At 58.6% G+C, this 21,191-nt stretch overlaps 1 protein-coding gene across 2 annotated transcripts in view; it reads right to left on the bottom strand.

Annotated features, from left to right (window-relative positions):
• The window catches only part of ITPR3 (inositol 1,4,5-trisphosphate receptor type 3), a 41,711-nt gene extending 23,659 nt beyond the window's left edge, over positions 1-18,052 (bottom strand). For both annotated transcript variants that reach the window (XM_071449891.1, XM_071449890.1), the window contains exons 1-13: positions 17,610-18,052; positions 12,075-12,145; positions 7,575-7,696; positions 4,977-5,063; positions 4,131-4,289; positions 3,928-4,026; positions 3,760-3,843; positions 2,563-2,709; positions 2,382-2,477; positions 1,310-1,360; positions 717-859; positions 512-611; positions 69-229 (exon numbers count right to left, since the gene is read on the bottom strand). In XM_071449891.1, coding sequence (XP_071305992.1) covers positions 69-229; positions 512-611; positions 717-859; positions 1,310-1,360; positions 2,382-2,477; positions 2,563-2,709; positions 3,760-3,843; positions 3,928-4,026; positions 4,131-4,289; positions 4,977-5,063; positions 7,575-7,696; positions 12,075-12,145; positions 17,610-17,698 — 1,409 coding nt within the window. In that variant the 5' untranslated portion in view covers positions 17,699-18,052. The remainder of the gene's footprint in view (positions 1-68; positions 230-511; positions 612-716; positions 860-1,309; positions 1,361-2,381; positions 2,478-2,562; positions 2,710-3,759; positions 3,844-3,927; positions 4,027-4,130; positions 4,290-4,976; positions 5,064-7,574; positions 7,697-12,074; positions 12,146-17,609) is intronic.
• Between the last annotated feature and the right edge of the window lie 3,139 nt (positions 18,053-21,191).

The following is a 21,191-nucleotide window of genomic DNA, read 5'->3' as shown; positions in this document are numbered from 1 at the left end:
CCAGGCAGGGGCCCTATCCTGGTGGGGAGCCCTTGGAGGAGCCCAGCACGGCCCCATCTCCCTTTTACCTCCTGTCGTTCTGACTGAGGAAACCCTCGTTCATCTTCTCCACCACGTTGGCCAGCATGGAGCTGGCATCGTTGGCAAAGTCCAGGTCCCTGATCTCAGACACGGGCACGGAGACGATGGCAAAAGCTTCTTTGTCCTCTTTGGTGGGGCACGTGCCCAGCTGGGAAGCAACAGAGCAGCAGCATCACACAGACAAGGCCATGCCAGGTGCCTCCCCACCGTCTGCCACCACCCCTGCTGACATCAGTGACTCAGTTTGTCCCCACCAGAGGGGCTGGAGTGGGCTCTGGGTGACTGGGGTGGGCTCCAGGCTGGTGTCCACCCTCCCCTTTGGATCATCCAGGGTGTTTCAGTCCCTGGGTGCTGGGAGGGAAGGAGCAGCCTGAGAGCTCTTGGGGAACAGGGACCAAGCCCAGGGAGGGAGGAGGGAGCGGGGCTGTACCATGAGGCGGATGGGCCTCTCCTCATCAATGTCGATGGGCACATTGGTGCTCTGGATCCAGGTGTTGGTGCACAGGTGGCGCAGCCTCACGTAGGAGTTCCTGCCAACAGCACAGTGTCCTGCTGAGTGACCCCCACGGGGACACACCAGCACTGCCCTTCCCCGGCACTCAGCCTCCTCCCTCACCCTGACCCCACTGCTGTACCGTGGGACAAAGGAATCCGTCTTCTGCAGCGTGGTGGGGTCCAGCTCAAAGAGGGAGGCGATGTCGTTGCCGTGGGGCACGGCCACCAGCCTGTACTTGATCTTCTCCCCGGTGTTCCTGCGGCTGGCACGGCTGCTGCCCCCCTGCACGGTGGGGAGGGGGTCTCTGAGCCCGGCTCGGGGGTCCCCAGTGCCCAGGGCATCGGGGGGATGCAGCAGAAGCTTTGCTGGGGCTGAGCCTCTCATGAGTGGAGCACAAGCAGCATGGATGCACCTGAGCTACGAGGCCCCCCCTGATCCAAACCTCACCAACAGCACAGAAAAACCCCCTTGAACGTCCAGCTCTCTCATCCACCAAGCATTTCCCTGTGCCTGGGGAGCCAACATGCAGTGGGACCCCTCTGAGAGGTTTTGGCAGGGCCCTCTCATTGTGGGACACTGCTCTAAGTGCAGGGCAGGGGTGCTGGGCTGGCACAGAGGGACAGACTCGGCTGTAGTCCCCTCAGAGGGCTCTGTTTTGGGGCATTTCCCTCCTTTCAGGCCCTGGCTGAGAGCTGGCGTGGTTAGGGCAGCGGCAGCAGCGGTTCTGCTCACCGTGGGCGCTGCTTTGGGCTCAGCCACGTCTCCTTTATAACTTGGGTTTTCCTGGAAAGTTAAAGAGGGAGATGAAAAGCAGCTGTCAGTCCTCCTGCTCGGTCCCTCCAAACCCCTGGGGATGGTGTGTGATCCCTGTTCCTGCCTTCCCTGAACACAGCACGGAGAGGAAACCTGCCCAGGTGGGGCTGGAGGACGTGACCTGTGCCCACTGCACAGTGTCCCAGCCCTGGGAGGAGGATGGGGAAGCCCAGGGGAGCAGACCTGGGCTCTGTGTGGCAGCAAGAACTCCCTGGAGGCTCCAGGCTGAGCTCCCAGTGAGCAGCACCAGCCCAGGATGGGCTCAGTCTGAGATCTTCTTTTGTCTTCAAGTGTTAACAGAGTGTCTTTGGGTTTAAAGCACCCATTTCAGAGTCCCACTGTTTGCTGGTTTCCATCCCACAGTGATGGAAGGGTCCTGGGGGCTGCCCTTGGGTGTCTTCTCCAGCTGGGGAGCATCCCCAGGATGTCCCTGCTGCCCTGGCAGCAGAGCACAGCCCTCGGTGCCGGCAGTGCCAAACACACCCCGGTATCCAAGTGCAGCAATTCCCTTGTGCCTCCGTCAGGAGGCCTTGAGCTGGCCTTAAAAGGGAGCAGAAAAACCTGGCAGATGGTGCTTCCAGACCCAGATTTTGCCCCCACCCTCTGCCAGGTGAGGACAGCAGGGTGAGTCATGTCCCACTTCCAAGCACTGGGCTGTGCCACTCGGTCCCCATGGCATGGGGTGATCACAGAAACACCCCAGACACCTCCTCCTGTCCCCCTGGGCCAGAAAAGGAGCCAAACCCAGACAATCTGAGCAAGTGAGCCCCTTCACTGGTGGATTTCAGGGGGGAAATTTGGTCCTAAACCAGGTAAATGATGACGGTGGTCAGGTGTCAACATCTCCTGCCAGCCACAGGGGTTCCCAGAGCAAACTGGAGAGGACCAGAGCAAACAGTGGGCATCACTCCCTGCCCGAGGTGGGCACTGCCTTTGCAAGGGGCGCCACAGCCCCAGGGCACGTTCCTGCACCCCTCTGCCACCCCCTTACCTCTGCTGCCAGGTAGTTGCCCGTGGCGAGGTGCTTGAAGCGGTACAAGCCATTCCAGTGCCCGGCTCCCCCTCGGCACGGGTCGTGGTGAACCACCTGGGAGAGGCAGGGGGAGCTCAGCCACAGCACAGCAGGGGCTGGGACAGCTCCAGACAACCCCTCCACACCCTGCCCTGCTCACCTCCACCTCCCACAGCGCGTTGGAGCTGGTGGCTGAGGTGGCTGACTGGCGCAGCGTGGTGCGGAGGAAGACGTGCAGCTTGCCCTTGTACTCGTCACAGGTGAGGAACTTCTCCTGCTCGGCGTGGAACAGCCTCACCACGTCCCCCTGCACCAGGACACAGGGCTCAGGGTCAGGGTCAAAGAATCCTGGAGTCTTTCAGGTTGGAAAAGGCCTCCAAGGTCATTAAATCCACTCTTTCACCACCATGCCCACCAAACTGTAACCTGAAGTGTTTGTCTACTCATTTTCGAGTACCCCCAGGGATGGTGACTGTCCTGGGGAGCCGGTTCCCATGTTTAACCACTCAGTCAGTGGAGAAATTTCTCCATGACTGTCCTGCAATGCATCTCCTCTTGTGACCCCTCATGCTGCAAAGGGGACAGGATTCCTCCTGGACACAGCTCCCAGCTGCATGGCAGGACTGTGGGACCCTGGGGACCACAGGGCACTGTCACCTCTTCCCATCCAACCTCCTGGAGCTCTGCTAAAACCTGCCCCAGGCAGCTCGAATGCTCCTCTGAGCCCAGGGGACAGGGCACAGGCACCCTGCATTGCCATCACTCCCATTATCCATGCAGTGACCCTCTGCTTCCACCCCCAGGGGATAAATGGATGTGAATCCATCACTTTCCAGCCCTGGAGCAGGCAGAGGCTCCACTCCCAGACCTGTTTAAGGCATTAACACCCCGGGAAGGAGGATGTGGGAAGCTGGGATAAGCACAGTGCCTGGGGATGAAAGGCTGTTTGATCCCAACAATCCACATCCATCCAGCTGCTTCCTGGAGGACCTCAGCCCCGAACAATAGCTCAGCAGGGAAAGTTCCTTTCCCAGGCAACAGCCACCCTGCTGCACGGCTGAGCTGCTGGAATTGTCCCTGCACAAGAGGCCACTGCTGGCACTGCGTGGGGTTGTCCCCAAAAGTCAATTCAACACCCTGAGGTCGGTAATTTGTGCCCTTGGCTCCCTGCTGCCAGCAGATCCTAAAATATCCCACTCCTCCTCACTGTGCTGTTCTCCAGGTGATGAATTCAAGCAGGAATTACAGCCCTCAAGGCAGGAGCTCTTTTGTGCCCTTGTCACAGAGCCAGGACAAGGCTCACACATCCTGTCCCCCACAGCCTGCCGGGTCCATGCAGCCAAACCTCCTTCCTTACCCCCTTCAGCACTTCCTCCATGTGGTCGCAGAACTGCATGAACAGGTTGATTTTCCAGCTGGTGTTACAATTGACCGAGTTCACCTGCAGAGCAAGAGAGCACGGTCACGACCCCAGGACAAAGGGAAAGAAGGGAAAAAAGAAGGAAAAAACCAGCCCCTCCTGTACCTCCTTGCAGCCAGCATTGTCAGCCAGCTCGTAGTTGCTGGCGTGCAGCGGCTGCCCGGCGTTCACGGGGTTCAGGATGACTTTGTCTCCCACGACTACCTGGGGAGCAAAATGGGAGAAGGGCAGCGAGGGTGAGACCTGGGTGTGGAGCCGAGCCCAGGCACGGAGCTCCCCCTTCAGGGACTGCTGGGCCCCAGGCTCACGTTGTCCCCGTTGCTCCTGAGCTTCCAGAAGGGCTGGATGAAGAGCCAGGAGCCCTCGTTGCCGGTGGCATCCAGGGTGACCCGCATGGCGTTCTTCTCCAGCAGCGCCGGCAGACGCTTGTTCACCGTCAGGTACTTGTTGCTCTTCATGTGCAGCAGCTGCAGGAGACAAGGGTGGGGGAGATGAGAAGTGCAGCAACACCAGCCCTTTCCCAGATGTGCTGGATCTGTGCTGGACCCATGCTGGATCTATGTTGGACTGGCTGGATCTGTGTTGGATCCATGCTGGATCTGTGCTGGACCTGTGCTGGATCCATATTGGATCCATGATGGGCCCATGTTGGATCCATGTTTGATCCATGCTGGACCCATGCTGGATCTATGTTTGATCCATGTTTGATCCCTGCTGGCCCCGTGTTGGATCCATGTTGGATCCATGTTGGATCCCTGTTGGCCCTGTGCTGGATCCATGTTTGATCCCTGCTGGATCCATGTTTAATCCATGTTTGATCCATGTTTGATCCCTGCTGGCCCCGTGTTGGATCCATGTTTGATCCCTGCTGGCACCATGTTGGATCCATGTTTGATCCCTGCTGGATCCATGTTTAATCCGTGTTGGATCCATGTTTGATCCCTGCTGGCCCCGTGTTGGATCCATGTTTGATCCCTGCTGGATCCATGTTTAATCCATGTTCAATCCACGTTTGATCCCTGCTGGCCCCGTGTTGGATCCATGTTGGATCCATGTTTAATCTGTGTTTGACCCATGTTGGATCCCTGCTGGATCCATGTTTAATCCATATTTAATCCGTGTTTGATCCCTGCTGGCCCCGTGCTGCCCCGTACCTGGATGACGCTCCCGTACTTCACCACGTCCCCGTGCACCTTCTTGTTCTCTGTCTCGTTCTGCTTCTGCTCCATCTGGGCCGCGTGCTGCTCCGAGAGGAGAAGGGCTGAGGGTGGGGCAGCTCCCTCCTCCCTCCCCAGGAGCAAATCCCAGCAGGGTCACTCCCAGCCCCGGCTTTGGGAAGGATGGGACGGGCTGGGATCGGGGTCAGCACCCCTCTGTCCCCCAGGGATGAATTCAACCAGGAATTCCAGCCCAGAGCCATCCAGGGCCAAGGTGTGGCCTTGACCAGCCCCAGGAAGGCCACGAGGCCTAACCCTAACCCTGGCACCAGAATTCCCCCAGGACAGCAGGTTGTGGGGTAACACTGAACAGGGGTGCTGGGCACGGGCTGGGAATGGGGGTCAAACCCCCAAAATGGGGGATGTGGGCACTGGGGGCTCTTGGCAGCACCAAAGCCAAGCAGCCAAAGGCTGAGTGCCAGCTGAGTGCCAGCTGTGCCAGCCCAGAGATGGAGCAGGCCTGGACCTGCTGCTGCTGCTGCAGGAGGTGTCCCCAGGAGTGAAGAAGGCTCAGCAGCCCCTCTCCAAAACCACAGAGATTTTCCACTCTGGCTCTGGCAGTGGGAGCAGGGATGGGATGTTGACACATGAGGAGTGAGGCAGGAACTTGCTCCCACAGCAAATCTGGGAATGGTGAGGGAGCGCTGACAGCCCCAGTGCCAGGCTGGGCACGGCCCAGGCAGCTCCAGCCCAGGGATCCCCAAAATTGAGATGGGAAGATGGGAAACAGTGAGGGATGGAGCTGGGAGAGCTTCTGCCCTTTCCCATCCTTCTCTCACCCCTTTCACCTGAGGGCAGAGGAATTGGGAAACACCTGGAACCACGGCTTGGCAGTGAGAGGGAGGATGGGGCTGCAGGGCCTGAGTGCCCAAGGAGGTGAGGGCTTTGAATGTGGCTGGTACCTGTCCCCACAGAGCTCTGGGTGACACCTGGAGTCACCCTCCATGCCCTCAGAGCTCTGGGTGCCACTCAGAGTGACCCCTCCATGCCCTCAGAGCTCTGGGTGCCACCTGGAGTCACCCTCACCTCCCTGCAGTGGTGGCTGCTGCCATCAGGAGAACAAACCTGCTCCCAGAAATCCCACACTGACGCTGCTCTGGGAGTTTAACAACAACTCCAGGGAGCAGCAGGGCTCTGATGGGAGATCCAGCACCTCAGATATCCTGAATCTCCCTCCAGATCTGAGCCAGCAGCCAGGGGGGCTGGCAGTGGCAGCTCGAGTTCCCGGGACTGATGTTCCCACACTGTCCCTTGCATGGGCAGGGTCTGTCCCCAAGCCCAGTCAGGGATGCCCACAAGGGACTGGGGGACATCAGCAGAGGGGCTGGAAAGCCCCCCCAGCCTGTCTGAGCTGCTTTGGGTGAGGAAAACAGAGTTTAAACCCACAGAAGCACAGCAGTGAGGGGCAGGAGCTCAGAAAGGCGAGCACAGGCATCACAGGCAGGGTTCCCCCACTCCAGGCCTGGCTGCTCCTGCCTCAGGGGATCACCCCCGTGGGCTGGGGGATGTTCTCAGCCTGTTTCTCTCCTCCCTGATGAGGGCAGTGCCTGCAGAGCTCGGCAGGGCTGGGCTGAGCTCCGGCCGCGAAGGGAAACACCGGGAGCAGCAGAAAGGAGCCAGGAAATGGCAGAATCTCTTTAAGACAAGCCCTAAGCAAGGTGCAATCAATCAGGCTCAGAAATGAGCCTCTGGGACCACTCGTGGCCAGGACAGCTGGGACGTTACAAACCTGGCTAAGGGGAGCAGGAAAATGGGAATTCTGCGTGCCAGGGATGGCTCAGGGCTGGGCACTGACCCTGCCCTGGCACCTCCAGGGCAGGACACCCTGTCCTGGCACTGCTCAGCCCCCCCTGGCCGAGGCAGAGCCGGGGCTGGCGGGGCTGGGGCTGGGCTGGAGGCCCGATGAGATGATTTAGTGAAATCTCTCCCCAGCCTCGCTTTTATGAATCATCGGCGGGGCCTCGCCAGCTGCCTGAGGCCGTTGTGCAATGTTTGATGTGGGCCCTGGCCAAAGCTGGGGGAAGCCAACGGGAGCCTTTCCCTTCCCCAGCCCTTTGGAACACGTCCTGGAAGCAGGGCTCCCTCCTGCACGGGTGTCCCGGGGTGCTGAGGGGTGCCCTGGGGTGCTGAAAGGTGCTCCGGGGTGCCCTGGGTGTCCTGAAATGCTGAAAAGTGCTCTGGGGTGTTGAGGATTGTTCTGGGGTACTGAGGGATGTCCTGGGGTTCCCTGGGGCACTGAAGTGTTCCCTGGGGTGTCCTGGGGTACTGAAGGGTGCCTTGGGATGTTCTGGAGTGCCATGGGGTGCCCCAAGGTGCCCCAAGGTGCAGGGCTGTGCACACAGAGCTCCTCTGCCACAGCACCTCTGCACAAGAAGCATCAGGAGGGTGACACAGCCGTGGCTGGGCAGGGGACAAGGGGGAGAACCCAGCCTGGAAATCCCTCCTCATCCCAAACCAGCATGAGCAGAGGTGTGGATGCCATTGCCCAGGCAGCTGGTGGGCACTGCCAGCTCTGGGCTCCTGGCTCCTGCTCACCTGGAGCTTCTGCAGCAGCACCACATCAGCAATCTTGTCCTTGTCCTGCTTGGTTTGCTTGGCCTTCCAGTACTGCTTCTGGGCAGAGTAGCGGTTCATGGGACACACCTTGAAGAGGCAATCTGGGAACAGAGCACAGAGCAGAGCCTGGCGAGGCTGCACAGCCACCAGGGTGTCCCCAGCAGGGCCAATGTCCCCTCGGGGCAGGGACACTCCTGGGATGGTCCCCCCCATCAGCGAGGGAGAACTGCTGGAGGTCACGTCAGCGTGTGCTGGCTGCTGGGTCGGCTCTAAATCAGGATAAATAATGAGTCCAGGAATTACTGCACTGCTTGGACTCGTGATTAGGAGTGTTCCCATCGGAAATGGCTGTGCTGCTCGGGAAGGAAAGCTTCAGGGGGGAGAAGGAGCTCTGATGGAGCCCAGCTGCACCAAAGGAGGAGAGGATCCTGGTGGGAAGGATGCAGGAGGGAGGCTGGGACACCATCAGCCACCTCCAGGTCCCTTGATTCATTTCAAAAACAGCCTTATCAACACCTGTGCTAAAGAACATGGCATTGAGTAGGGGCACCATGTCCCCTACCATGCACCAGCTGCAAACAAAGCAGAGAAGCACAACAGACTGTGAAAAACCACATTGAAAGCATTAAATGAGAAACCTTTCAAAAACTGAGAGCAGCATCTGGCAAAAGCCACCTGATTAGTTAACACCCTAAAGCTCTACTAACCCAGTGGGCCCTGCCCAATCTAAACCTTTCACTTACCAAAACCAAAAGAAAGTTTTCCTAAGAATTCTCTGCTTTTAACCCCCTGTGTTCTCAGAAGCGCATCCACGCCCTCAATAGCCACACCAAGTGCCAATATCCAAATGTAAGCACCTATTAGTTAAACCATAACATCCCAAAACACCTCACTTCCTCTCAAACCACGACCCTTGTCACCCAGGGGACGCCCTGAGCCTGCAGAAGCTGTGGAAGGAGCCTGTGGTGGCCGTGCCATCAGGACACACACACCCATCCCTCCGTGACCTGGATCACCAGCACTGGATGCTGCAGGCACCCACTCCCAAAACCTCAGTGTCAGCAGCTCTATTTCGAGCTCCTGAAGGATGCACAAAATGCATCCCAGCTCCTCCAGACCCGCCCTGCAGTGCAGATTGCCCCCATTCCCCTGTTTTCCCCCAGGATGGTGGGCGGGAAGTGCAGACATCCAGGGCCAGGAACTGGAGCAGGAGAGCAGATGTCTGCAGACAACCTCACATCTCCCAGCCCCCTTCCCGAGCTGGAAGGGCAGGAAGGGCTCTGCAGCCTGAATTGCCCTAATTATGCCTGAAATAGCAGCCCAGAAAGTTCAGACACAAAAAATAAAATTAAAAAAACCCATATAAATTATGAATTTATATATTATAAAAAACATATAAATGATATAAAACATATATTATAAAAAATTTAAAAAATTTAAAAATTAAAAGAAATTTTTTTCAGACACAAAAAAGAAAATTTAAAAAATAAAAACCATATAAATTATACATTTATATATTATAAAAAACACATAAATTATATAAATTATATAAATTATATAAAACATTATAAAAACATAAATTATAAACTTATATATTATAAAAACATAAATTATATAAATGATATAAAACATATATTATAAAAACATATAAGTGATTTAAAAATAAAAAATTTTAAAAATAAAAGAAAATTTTTTCAGACACAAAAAAAGAAAATTTAAAAAATTTAAAAACATATAAATTATAAATTTATATATTATAAAAAACATATAAATTATATAAAACATATAGTATAAAAAGCATATAAATTATACAAAATTAAAAAATTAAAAGAAATTTTTTTTCAGACACAAAAAAGAAGATTTAAAAAATAAAAATAAAAACCCCAAAAACAAAAAACAAAAAACCAAAGTCCCTTCCCTGGCTGGCGGCTGGCCCGGGTGTGTGTTTATTTACCTGGGAGTGCCGCTCTCACCGGCTGGGGCAGGGCCAGGTTTCACATCTCCTTTGCCAGCCCCATTTACCGAGCAGCCAGAGCAGCCCCCAGGGCCGGGGCAGCGGCCGTGAGCCCCCCTGAGCACCTGCATGGGGCTCCGTTAATGGGTAATTAATGGGTCATTAATGGGTCATTAATGGGAGCTGCTGGTGGGAAGGAGAAGCCAAGGGGAGGTAAAAAAACCCCAGCGCAGCGACTCTGAAATGGCTGCAAATCCAAGGCCTGGCTCTGAGCGTGGCTTTGTAAGGAGGGAAACTGAGGCACGGCGGGGGCTGTGTGTGTAGAAAATCTCCAGCACAGCTCCTGTTGGGAGCAGCAGGTTTTGGTCCCTAAAGCACTGCCAGATTTCTGAAAATGGATCGGGGTGGAAAAGAGGGGAGGTGAAGGAAGCTCCTGCAGCAGCAGCGCCCAGAGGGGGATGTTGGGCTGACCTGCCAGGAGCCAGAGTGGCTCTGGGGGCAAAACTTCTCATCCAGAGAGAACTGGGGGCAAAACTTCTCATCCAGAGAGAACTGGGGGCAAAACTTCTTACCCAGAGAGATCTGGGGGCAAAACCTCAACCCAGAGAGAACTGGGGGCAAAACTTCCACCCAGAGAGGGCTGGGGGGCAAAGCTTCCATCCAGAGAGATCTGGGGGCAAAACTTCAACCCAGAGTGGCTTTGGGGGCAAAACCTTCTACCTATAGAGGTCTGGAGGTCAAAACCTCCTAATCAGAGAGGGCTTTGGGGACAAAACTTCCATCCAGAGAGGGCTGGGGGGCAAAAGTTCCACCTAGAGAGATCTGGGGGGCAAAACTTCCTACCTAGAGTGGCTTTGGGGGAAAAGTTTCCCACCCAGAGTGGCTTTGAGGCCAAAACTTCCACCCAGAGAGGCTCTGGGGGCAAAACTTCAAGCCAGAGAGATCTGGGTGGGCAAAAGCTCCAGGTGGCTCCTTTGGGGAACCAGGGAGAGCAGTGGCACAGCCGAAGGTCCTGCTGTCCCCTTGCCTGCGAGGGTGGAAGCTTTTCCTGCCGTGCCTGAGCTGGGCTGGGAAGAACCTTGGCAGGGGGAGGGAGAAACCGCAAGGAATAAAAAAAGCAAATAACTGAGAGGTGTGGAGCCGGGCAGGAACAGCTCCCAGGTGGGTTCTGGCATTTCCAAAGGAGCTTTTGGGAGCTGAGCTCGGCTGTTTTCCCAGCGGGAAGCCCCGGCACGACCCGTGTGAGCTGCAGGATAGGGCAGGGTCCGGCCACAGGATGTGGGGACGGCGACGGAGCACGAAAATCGCCCGCAGCCTCGGGGCCAGGAGCAGCCCCAGCCCTTGTTTCCACCTCGCTGCAGGCGATGGCTATCGAGCGGGGAGAGCTCTACCTTTCCGGCCATTAAAACAAACAGCTGGATATCCTGATAGGGAGCAGGGCTGAGCCCAAAAACCTGCGCCTGGAAAAGAGATTGGGAGCCACAGGCACGGCCAGGCTGCTGAGCATCCAGCCCTGGGTGGGATGTGGGGATGGAGGTGCTGGGGGGATGCTGGAGGTGCTGGATGGGTTGTTAATTAGATTAATGAATGAATTAATGGTAATGACTCCCGTGGAGAGGCAGGTCGCTGCTTGGTGGGATCCTGAGAGAGTGGAAGAATTGGTGTCTTGAGATTTTTTGGGGGAAAGGAGGGTGGTCAGGGGGATGGGTGCTGGTAAAGCCACTCTGAGAAAAAGGTGGAGGCGCAAGGCAGAGTGGGGAACTGATATTTAAAAAGTCTGATTTAAAAGAAGACATAAAATGACAACAGGGGGGATGAAAGGAGCAGCTGCCCTAAACCAACACCCCAGTCATGGGCTTGGGGACATTTCCCATCTCTGCTCCCTGGCTGTGTGATCCAGGCACTCAAATCCTGCCGAGATAGGGCCCTTCCCTGAGTGGGCAGCACCCTGAGCCCTTGGGGCAGTCAGCACCACACCAGCACATCCCAGGTGGGTGCAGCACAGGGCAGAGCTGTGCCCCCATCCCAGGGATCCCATCAATCCCATGGATCCTATCCCATCCCATGGATCCCATCCCATCCCATGGATCCCATCCCATCCCATGGATGGTATCAGTTAACCTTCCTCTATATTTCCTAGTATTAAAACCAATACCCAACTGTCACCATCACTCCACAACCACCCCCAAACAAACATTGACTTGACCCCAGAACTAACGCCCCCCAAAAAACCAAACAAAAATACAAACCATGATGATAAACCATCAACCAATCACCCACCAAATTTTACGTTCTTGTAGCTTATAAAAAGCATGACACTGAAGATGTCAAGATCTTGGATCCCATCCCATGGATCCCATCCCATGGATCCCATCCCATGGATCCCATCCCATCCCATCCCATGGATCCCATCCCATCCCATGGATCCCATCCCATCCCATGGACCCCATCCCACCCCAGGTGGATGCTCAGGGCCAGGACAGGCCCCAGGGCTGCTCACAGAGCTGGAGCTGCCCCAGCCTCACCTCTGAATTTCTTGGGGGGGTTGTCCAGGTCTCCAGCTGCTGGCTCCACCACGCACCGATCGTCCACCAGCCTGAGGGGGACAAAAGGCAGGAGCAGGGTCAGGAACAGCAGGGCTGAGGGTGCAGAGTGGTTCTCATGGCCCACAGTGACAAATCCAAAGCTGCTGCACCTCCTGTTTCCCACCCATAAATATTCCTCAGGAGCCAAATTCCCCTCAGTTCCCGCTGCTTCCCTGGGTGTTCTCCATGCCCTGCCTCGGGCACACAGGGCTGGCACAGCACTGAGGGACCAGGGAGGTTTGTGGCAGTCACTGCAGCTCCTTTGCAGGGTGATCAGTGCCAGAGGGGACCCTGCCCTGCCCAGCTCTCCCTGCTGCACACAGAGCTCTGTTATTGCACCCTTCATCCTGCAAAAACAGGAGGAGATCAGCTCCATTCACCACCAGTTCTCCTTCCCTGGCTGGGAACTCTTCCCATGGGGACACAGAGGGTGCAGGTGCTGTGCATGGAGGTGGCAGGGCCCCCCCAAAACCAGTAATTAATTATTATCTGATCAGAGCTGAAGGCTCTGCCCATCAGATCAAGGCTGTGTCTCCTCCCTGCCCACCTCTGTTTTCCCAGCGTTGAGCAAAATCCCTCAGGCTCAGCCTTGGGTGCTGGGGGCTGATTTTGGGGTGGGTGGCACAGGCCCGGCCTTGGGTGCTGGGTGCTGATTTTGGGGTAGATAGGACAGGCTTGGCTTTGGGTGCTGGGTGCTGATTTTGGGGTGGATAGGACAGGCTTGGCTTTGGGTGCTGGGGGCTGATTTTGGGGTGGATAGGACAGGCTTGACTTTGAGTGCTGGGGGCTGATTTTGGGGTGGATAGGACAGGCTTGGCCTTGGGTGCTGGGGGCTGATTTTGGGGTGGGTGGGACGTTGCTTTTCAGAGTTAGGGAGAAGAGCAAAGCAGAGCCCGGCAGGCAGGGGGATCAGAGGGGGGAGCATCCCCTGAGGGGCTCCCTGTGCTGGGAGGGAACTGGGAGCTCCAGCAGGACAGGCTGTACCCACTCAGCCACTTTCCCCAGCCCCGGGAAGCCACAGGAACAGGAGAAACTCTGCTCCTGCCCAGGGAGGGAGAGAGAGAGGGAAACCTGTCCCCGTCCTCGGGAGGACGCGAGAATGGCCAGCAGTGCTCCCCCGTGGTGGGACAGGAGGGCAGGGACAGCCTGGAGCAGCGAGGCAAAGGCAGAGCAGAGCCTGCGCTGTCCCTGCTGTCCCCGAGGGACTCTCGGTGTCCCCCAAACCACCCGAAAATGGCTGAAGATGGCTCTGCAAAGGGCTGGAACACGGACAGACCCATCCCAGCCGCAGCTCCAGCCTCCTTCCCTCAGCCCAGCCGCTCTCTGGAGGAGGGGAGAATTCCTTTGGCTCGGCACGGAGGAATTTGGCCTCGGTGCTGATGGATGGGGACCCCGGGGACCCCGGGGCTGCCGTGGCCTTGCGAGGAGGCGTGGGCTGGCACCGGGCTCTGACACCCCTGAGCTGCTTTCTGTGCCTCACATTTCACAGAAAGGGAGAAAAGCAATTTGCCTGGTGGCAGCAAGAAGCTTCAAAACCATTAGCAAAGACCTGGAAGGTTGGAAAAACCCCAAACCCACGAGCTGTGGGCAGAGAGGGCTTTGCAAACCAGGGTGTTTGGGGCTGCCCAAACACCTTTTCCTTGGGTTGTGACAGCAGGGAAGTAGCCAGGGACATTCCCAGGTTGTTGCAGAGCCTTGGGAGGGCAGGGAAAGAGGGAAAGAGGAAAAACCAGAGCAGCTGCAGCACCACAGGGGACATGCAAAGCCCCAGCCCAGCCCTGGTATCACTCAGGGGCAGTTTTGGTTTCTGTTCTGTTCTTTTGAGGGGATCCAGGGCAGAACAAACCCTTGGGATGTGCCTGGGAGCAAAAACCACCGGGGGCTGAGGGCACCAACCCATGGGTGGGGCTCAGGGAGTGAAGCCCTGGCCCTCAGCACATCCCCAGCTCCCACGGAGGCAGAAAGGCTCGATGGGAAAGATTCATCTGGGCACTTTAAACCCCCAAATCCTCCACTCTTACTGCCGGGGGTCTCTGAGGAAGTGCCTGACCTGCCAGGATTGTTTTCAGCACTGAAGAAAAGAGCACGGGAGCCTCTCCCTCCACTGGGCCCTGCTCCACCGGGCAGGATTACAGTGACCTGCCAGCCTGGAAGTCTTAATTAGTTAACGATCTCAAGGCACTTTTCAGCATCTTTAATCCCAGGATTACACGCTCGGCAGGGACCCCAAGTGTTCTTTTTATTAAACTGATAACTCTGGGCGAACATTCCTCAGCTAAAAATCTGCTGAAAATAATAAAATAAATAAATAAATGAAAAAATAATAAAAAAAAAAAGGGATTCTGACAGAGTGGACATGAGTCACCTGGGAGGCTGCTGGGGCCGGGACAACAACCGGCATTCCCGCGGTGGGATGGGCCAGGGAAGCTCCCCAGGGAGCAGCGGGGATGTGCGAGGGCACCTTTTAATGGGAAAACCGTGGGGAGGGGGATCCTGAGCGAGGCGGGATGAGCCCGTGGAAGGTCATTTTGCCCTTCCAAATTCCCCTCCGGGAGCAGAAAGGGAGGGATCCAGCCCTGATGAGCCCCTCATCAAAGCACGGGCGAGCATCTGGCCCGGCTCTTCCTTAGCCCCGGGCTTCCAGCGGGGTTTCCTGGTGCTTCCAAACCCCGAGCACAAAGTGATTCCCTGGGCCGGCGTGTTTGGCCCCGTGCGAGGCAGAGCCTTCCCCGAGGGCAGGGGAGAAGGAGCTCGCCCAAAATCCGGGGCAGTCCGACCCTGCCGAGCCCTCCTCGGGGTCAACCCCCAGCTGGAGCCCGCTGGGCTGGGCAGAAACCATCGCCAGGTGTGGCACAGGTGATGCCAAGGGGGCTCGGGCACGTCAAGGGTCCGGGGAATTCTTCTCTGGGAAACCCCAAGAGAGCCAGGAGAGCCCCAACAGAAAGCCCAGCAAACCCTGAGGTGAGGAGAAGGAGGAGGAGGAGGAGGAGGAAGAGGAGGGTGATGAGAGCTCGTTGTTGGCTATAGAGCCGGGTCAGCCCCTCTGGCACCACTGCCCCAGGGAGGAGAGAGTGAATTGAGCTGGGGCAGCCACAAAAATGCAGCTTTTTGGGGCTGTCCCGGTGCCAGGAGGGCTCGGGTTCCTCCTCCTCCTCCTCCTCCCTCCGGCAGGGACGGGATCATCCTGACCCGGCAGAGCTGGAGTTACCCTTTAACCAACTGCATGTCCCCGAGCTGCTCCACCCCGAAATCCACCTGCAACCACAGGTCCAGGTGTGATTTCACCTGAAACGGCCTCCCGGCACCCAGCTGGGTTTGTCACCGACCCTTCCCCTCTGCCAGCACCCGTTCTGAGCCCCCTGACGGGTTCCAGGAGCCTGGCAGGGATGGGGCAGCACAAAAGGAGCCCCTGGCAGGGATGGGGCAGCACAAAATCCTCCCGGGCAAATCCCACATCTCCAAAACCTCTTCTGGCCGCTCCAATCTGCCCATGCCGTGCCCCAGCCCCACAAGGGTCACTGTGAGCAGCCCTGAGCCCGGTTCTGCCTTCCCAGGGCTCTGCTTTGGGCTGACCCAAGTGGTTTTGGGCTGGTTTGGGTAGTTTGGCATTCCCCAAGCCCAGCCTGAGCTGGCCTGGGATGTTTTTCCTGCTCACAAGCAAAGAGGGGGTGAAAGGGAGGATTCGTGCCTGAACTGAGAGATTTGGGGAGCAGAGGAGCCTCAGGTGGGGCTGCAGGGCTCCCCCCACCTCCACACACACCCCAGAGACCCCCGGAGGCTCCACGGGGATGTGGCAGCAGCCACGTTAATGTGACACTGGTGATCAACACCTGGGGTCACCCCATAAAGAGAGGAGGATCCCGCTGCAGAGCCCAGGCGACCCCAGAGCCCAGAGGCGGCCCCTCCACAAGGAAGGATGTCAGGAAAGCTTCCGCAGGGCGGCCGCGTGGGCTGGCAGAGCTGTTTGCCTTGCAAATGAGCTCAGGAAGGTCCCGGTGGCGGGAGGAGCACGCTGGGTGAGTCACCTGGTCCCTTATCGCAGGAGTGATTTAAGGTGCGGTTGGGTCTCCCGTGTCGCAGGGCACCAGGGAAAACAATTTTAGGAAGGAGGAGGGAAAGAGCCGAGCCTGGGAAAGTGGGGCTGCCCAGCAGAGGATGTGCTGGGCCACAGAGAAGAGGCTCCCCCAAGCAAGCCCTGCCCTTCAGCTGCTTCTGAAGAGGTCTGGAAAAACACCTGGCAAAAAGGGGGACGCGAAGGCCAGAGCTGCAAAGGGATCAGAGCTCTGAAAAATGAGCCACTAATTCTAATTGAGCCACTGGGACGTGATTGGGGACAGCAACCAGAGCCTCCTGCAGACCCCATTCCCAAGGGGCTGGAGGGGTGCTCAGCATGCCCCATCTGCCTGGGGACAGCTCCAAGGAGAGCTCTCCAAAAGCCCCCGTGGGGATGCAGGAAGGGCTGGCACAGACGGGCTGCACCTGCAGGAGCTGCTGCCCGGCCCTGTGCCTGCACACACGGGGCTTCTGGGCACTTCTGCCCCCCATTTCTGGGCAGCCAGGTGCAGGGGACCTCGGTGGGCAGCAGCCCAGTGCCACACGTGCCCAGTGGTGCTGAGGGAAGGCGTGTGGGCGCAGGTATGTGCAGCTCAGGCATGTGGGAGCAAGCGCTTTCAGCGCAGATTATAGAGCTGGGCAGCTCCTGCCCCAGGAATCCCATCCAAGTCAGCATTCCTGCCTGAGCTCAGCCTCTCCTACACGCAGCAGCGTGGGGCAGGAGCTGGCATGGCCCCACATCCCCCCTGCCCGGGGCTGTGGGCACCTCTGGGGTCCTGAATGAGGCTCAGGAAAAGCCCAGCCGTGCCCTAGGGTGGCCCTGCTGTCACCCACCGTGTCCCGGTGGCACCGGGCAAACATTCCCGGGGGGAGCAGGGGGGCATCGCTGGCCTGGCTGTGCCCGGGAGTGGCACGGGACGGGTCCCCAGGCTGGGCAGGGATCTCCCGGCCTGTCCTGTCACGGCCAGGGAGCTGCCTCAGCCCGGAGCTGGCGCTGCCCTGTCCCCCAGCCCCGCCTGGTGTTGTCCCCGCAGCCATCCCCGCTGACCCCCGGCTGTGTGCGACACTGAGGGGACAGCGGAGCCGCCGCTGCCTGTGCAGGGCAGCGCTGGGAGCACACAATGACCCCGTGCCCAGGAGGGGCTGGCCCAGCTGTCACCCCCACATGTCCCCATCCTCACCGCACCGCTCAAACCCATCTGATCCCCCGGCCCTGAATGGGGGGAAGCAGCTTCTGGCCAGGGGAAAGGGGGCTGAGGGTCCCTCCAGGGTCACCTCCTGCCCCTGCCAGCCCGGGGACAGCCTGTCCCCCTGCCCGGCTCCTGTCCCCGTCGCTCGGAGCTTCCCGGCTCCTTTTCCCACCGCTCCCGTGCCGTCCATCCCGGAATCCCCTCGGGGCGGCCCCGGGAGCCCCTGGCTCACCCCAAGGTGCTGATGAATCCATTGACGGAGCCCTCGGCGTACAGGGAGACGATGTCCCCGATGTGCAGGAAACTCGACATCTCATTCATGGTTACCCTGACCCGGCGCGGCGCCGCTTCCTCCTGCAGTCACCTTCCCGGGCCGAAATCCAGCATGGGCCAGCGGAGCCGGGGGGTCCCCGCTCCGAGGGTGAGGAGGGGTCTCTGCTCCGCCGGGGGGACGCTCCCAGCCCGGCTCCTGCCGCCAGCAGCACCGGGAGCGGGACGGGAGCGGAGCTCCACGCACAAGTTTTACATGTGCCGGGCAGGAAGGGAGCCGGGCAGGGAGGGAGGAGGAAGACGAGGAGGAGGAGGAGCGGGGTGGGGGGGGGGCGGGGGATGAAGCTCAGCTAAGTGTCCGCATGGGCTCTGTCCGTCTGTCCGTGCCCCGTCCCGCACAGCTGCGCTACCTGCGGCCAATGCGGCGGGATCAGGAAGTCCCGACGGCAGCAGCGTGCGGGGAGGGGACCCGGGGCCGCCCGGGACCGGGGGGGGCACCGGAGGCCCCACCCCCGCACCCGCCTCCCGCCGGGGGGGGGGGGCGGCGGCTGCGAGCCCCGGTGCCCGCGGGCAGCCCCGGTTCGGCTGCCCCGGTTCGGCTGCCCCGGTTCGGCTGCCCCGGTTCGGCTGCTCCGGTTCGGCTGCCCCGGTTCGGCTCCGCCACCCCCGAGCCCCGGCACGAGCTCCCCCTCGGGCCGCTCAGAGCCGGCACGGAGCCCCCAGCCCAGCCCGGGGGTCTCTGCCCCGCTTGGAACGGCCCCGGGGCATCGGGGGTCGCGGGGAAACCCCCCAGGCACCGTCGGCAGCCAGGGCGGTGACAGCGAGCAGGCACTGCCGCCGCTCCTTCCCTGCCCCCGACCCCTCCCGTGCCGCCCCCGGGGTGCAGCCCCTGCTCAGGTGGCACCGCAGGGACCACAGGTCCCTGTCCCTGCCCCTGTCCCCGTCCCTGTTCCTTTCCCTTTCCCCATCCCTGTCCCCATCCCTGTCCCTGCTCCTTTCCCTGTCCCCGTCCCCATCCCTGTTCCTTTCCCTGTCCCCTGTTCCTTTCCTTGTCCCTGTCCCTCTCCCTGTCCCCATCCCTGTCCCGGTCTCTGTTCCTTTCCCTGTCCCCGTCCCTGTCCTGGTCCCGCAGCAGGGAGAGCCCCAGGTGAGCCCCAGGCGGCTCTCGCTGGATTTTTCTGCCATTTTTCTGCCACTCGCGGTTTTCCCGCAGCCCAGGTGGCTCCTGCCGCTCCCAGCAGGGCCAGCTCCACCTGCTCTGCCTCCCACCAGCGCTGTCCCCTCCTGTCCCTGCCGCGGTGACGTCCAAAAAGCCACATCCAAGCCCTGCATCGCTGCCAGGGGCTGTGGGCAGGGAGGAGAGACCCCAGCCCTCCTCCAGAGCCCACCCTGCCCCTGCAGTCCTTCCCAACACCTCCAGGCTGGGCCAGCTGCTCTGGGCTCCCAAATTAACACAGGTGGGGAAGGAGCACGTCCTCAGAGCATCTTCTGGACAGCACAAGCGACCCAGTTCTTGACTTTAATTAAAATTTGCCTGCTGTAAAAACAATATCGGGGAAGGAAAAAAGAAAAAAAAAAGCAGCATGATGCTTTTCTCATTTATTTCCCTCCTGTCCTCTTTTCTCACAAACAAACACAGGTTTCGGGAATATAAACCTTGCCCTAAATAGTGATTTTTTTTTTTTTTTTTAATTCTTTCCACTAGGAAACGGACAGGTCCCCTGGCAGAACAAAGGGAAAAAAATTAGTGCAATTCCTCTGGGGGGGAGATGCGAATTCAGGTCCATCAGGATTAGCTGCGTTTTCAGCACAGGACAAATTTAGAAGCCTTTATCTCAGGGCAACAGAGGGGGAAAAGAGAAGATCATGAGAAAAAAAACCACCCAACAAAACCTCCCTGCTTTTAGAAGCAAATGAAGGTTTCACAACAGGAGCTCAAGGGAAGCCCCAAGGAACCAAAGTCTCAAACTTCACACCTGGATCTGAGCACAGACGTGAGCTGTGCCTCAGCTGAGGGGCACTGTGGCTGTGCCACACCAGTGCCACCGGCCTCACCTGGCATGGCTGGGCAAGGAAAACCCTCTGGAAATGCAAAAAACCCCTGTGGCATTACACAAACAGACACCTGGCCTGGTTTCTGCCACCCAGGAGGACTGGGAATAGCAGGACAGAGCCTCCATCCCAGCCATGGCACCACCGGGTGCTGCCAGCACCCAGCCAGGCACTGAATGTCCCAGCTCAGCTGAGGAACCCAAAATATTCCAGGGGTGTCACCCTGCCCACTCTGAACCTTGGGAATGGTGACACAACACCCCCAAATCCTCCCTGGATGGAGCTGGGATGGATGAAACCCTCCCCATCCTCCAGCTCTGGGACAGCTCTGCCTTGTGGGGGCACAAACAGGGACCCCCAGCACCCTGGGATTGGTGACAGCTCTGTCCTTGTGGGGACATAAACAGGGACCCCCAGCACCCCAGATTGGCACAAACAGGGACCCCCAGCACCCCAGAGTTGGTGACAGCTCTGTCCTTGTGGAGGGCACAAACAGGGACCCCCAGCACCCTGGGACTGGTGACAGCTCTGTCCTTGTGGAGGGCACAAACAGGGACCCCCAGGAGGTGCCCAAGGTTTGTCCCTACACAAGCAGCAGCACGGGCAGGTGGCTCCAAGGAAAGAGAAATGAATTTTCTCAGGGGCTCTCAGTGGATCTCAGCTGCCCTGAGCGTGGCTGTGCCCACAATGAGCCATCCCCCTGCCCACCCTGGGTGTCCCCACTCTGTACAGGGTCCCTGGATGGTCCCAGCCTGCAGGGACACTCCGTGCATGGGCTCAGAGCCTGTGGGGAGCTGCAGTGCTCAGGTGAGGGGGAGCCCTGGCCATGGGGATGCTCCTGGTGGTCACCTCGCCATGCCAGCGCTGGCCCAGGCCCTGGGGAGACAGAGCAGTTAAAAATAAGAACATTTCCTTCCTTCACCCCTACTTTAGGCCGTGTGATAAATAAAAACTGGGAGTTTCTGCCTCCCAGAGAGGAAGCGGCTGCGAGGAGGCTGCCAGTGAGCCAAGCCAGCAGAAATCATCCCTGTTCCTGAGCACAGCCTCCATCCCATCCCATCCCTGGCAGGCCCGGGAGCCACATTCCTTTCTCATGCTGAAATTGCTCCTCTGAAGGAGCTGCAGGGTCCCCTCCCTGCCCCAGGCCCCCGCCCTGCCCGCGGGGTGCTCCCTTGGCAGAGCTCCCCTTACCTGCCCACCCTTCCCCTGCTGGCAGGGAGCATTCCCTGCCCTGGGATGGGCTTGGACTCCCAGAACAGATCACCCGGGGTTGGATCCTCAGCCCCAAAGCTCCACAGGATCCCACTTGGAGCTCAGCTTTGTCCAGATGCCCTGGGAGGGGATGGAGCAGCTGGGGAGGGCAGATGGGTGCTGGTGCCCAAGCAGCTTCTCAGCACCCTGCCAGGGCCCCCTCTGCCTCCTGGTCCCCTCAGGAATCCCAAACCAAGGCTGGCAACTCAAGGGTGGAACCCCTTGGAAGAAGAAGAAGGAG

The sequence above is a fragment of the Agelaius tricolor genome, unplaced genomic scaffold (genome assembly GCF_023055355.1).
Source record: "Agelaius tricolor isolate 1412-34295 unplaced genomic scaffold, bAgeTri1.0.p SCAF_30, whole genome shotgun sequence".
Classification (NCBI taxonomy): Eukaryota; Metazoa; Chordata; class Aves; order Passeriformes; family Icteridae; genus Agelaius; species Agelaius tricolor.
This window is presented reverse-complemented; position numbering and strand designations above follow the sequence as displayed.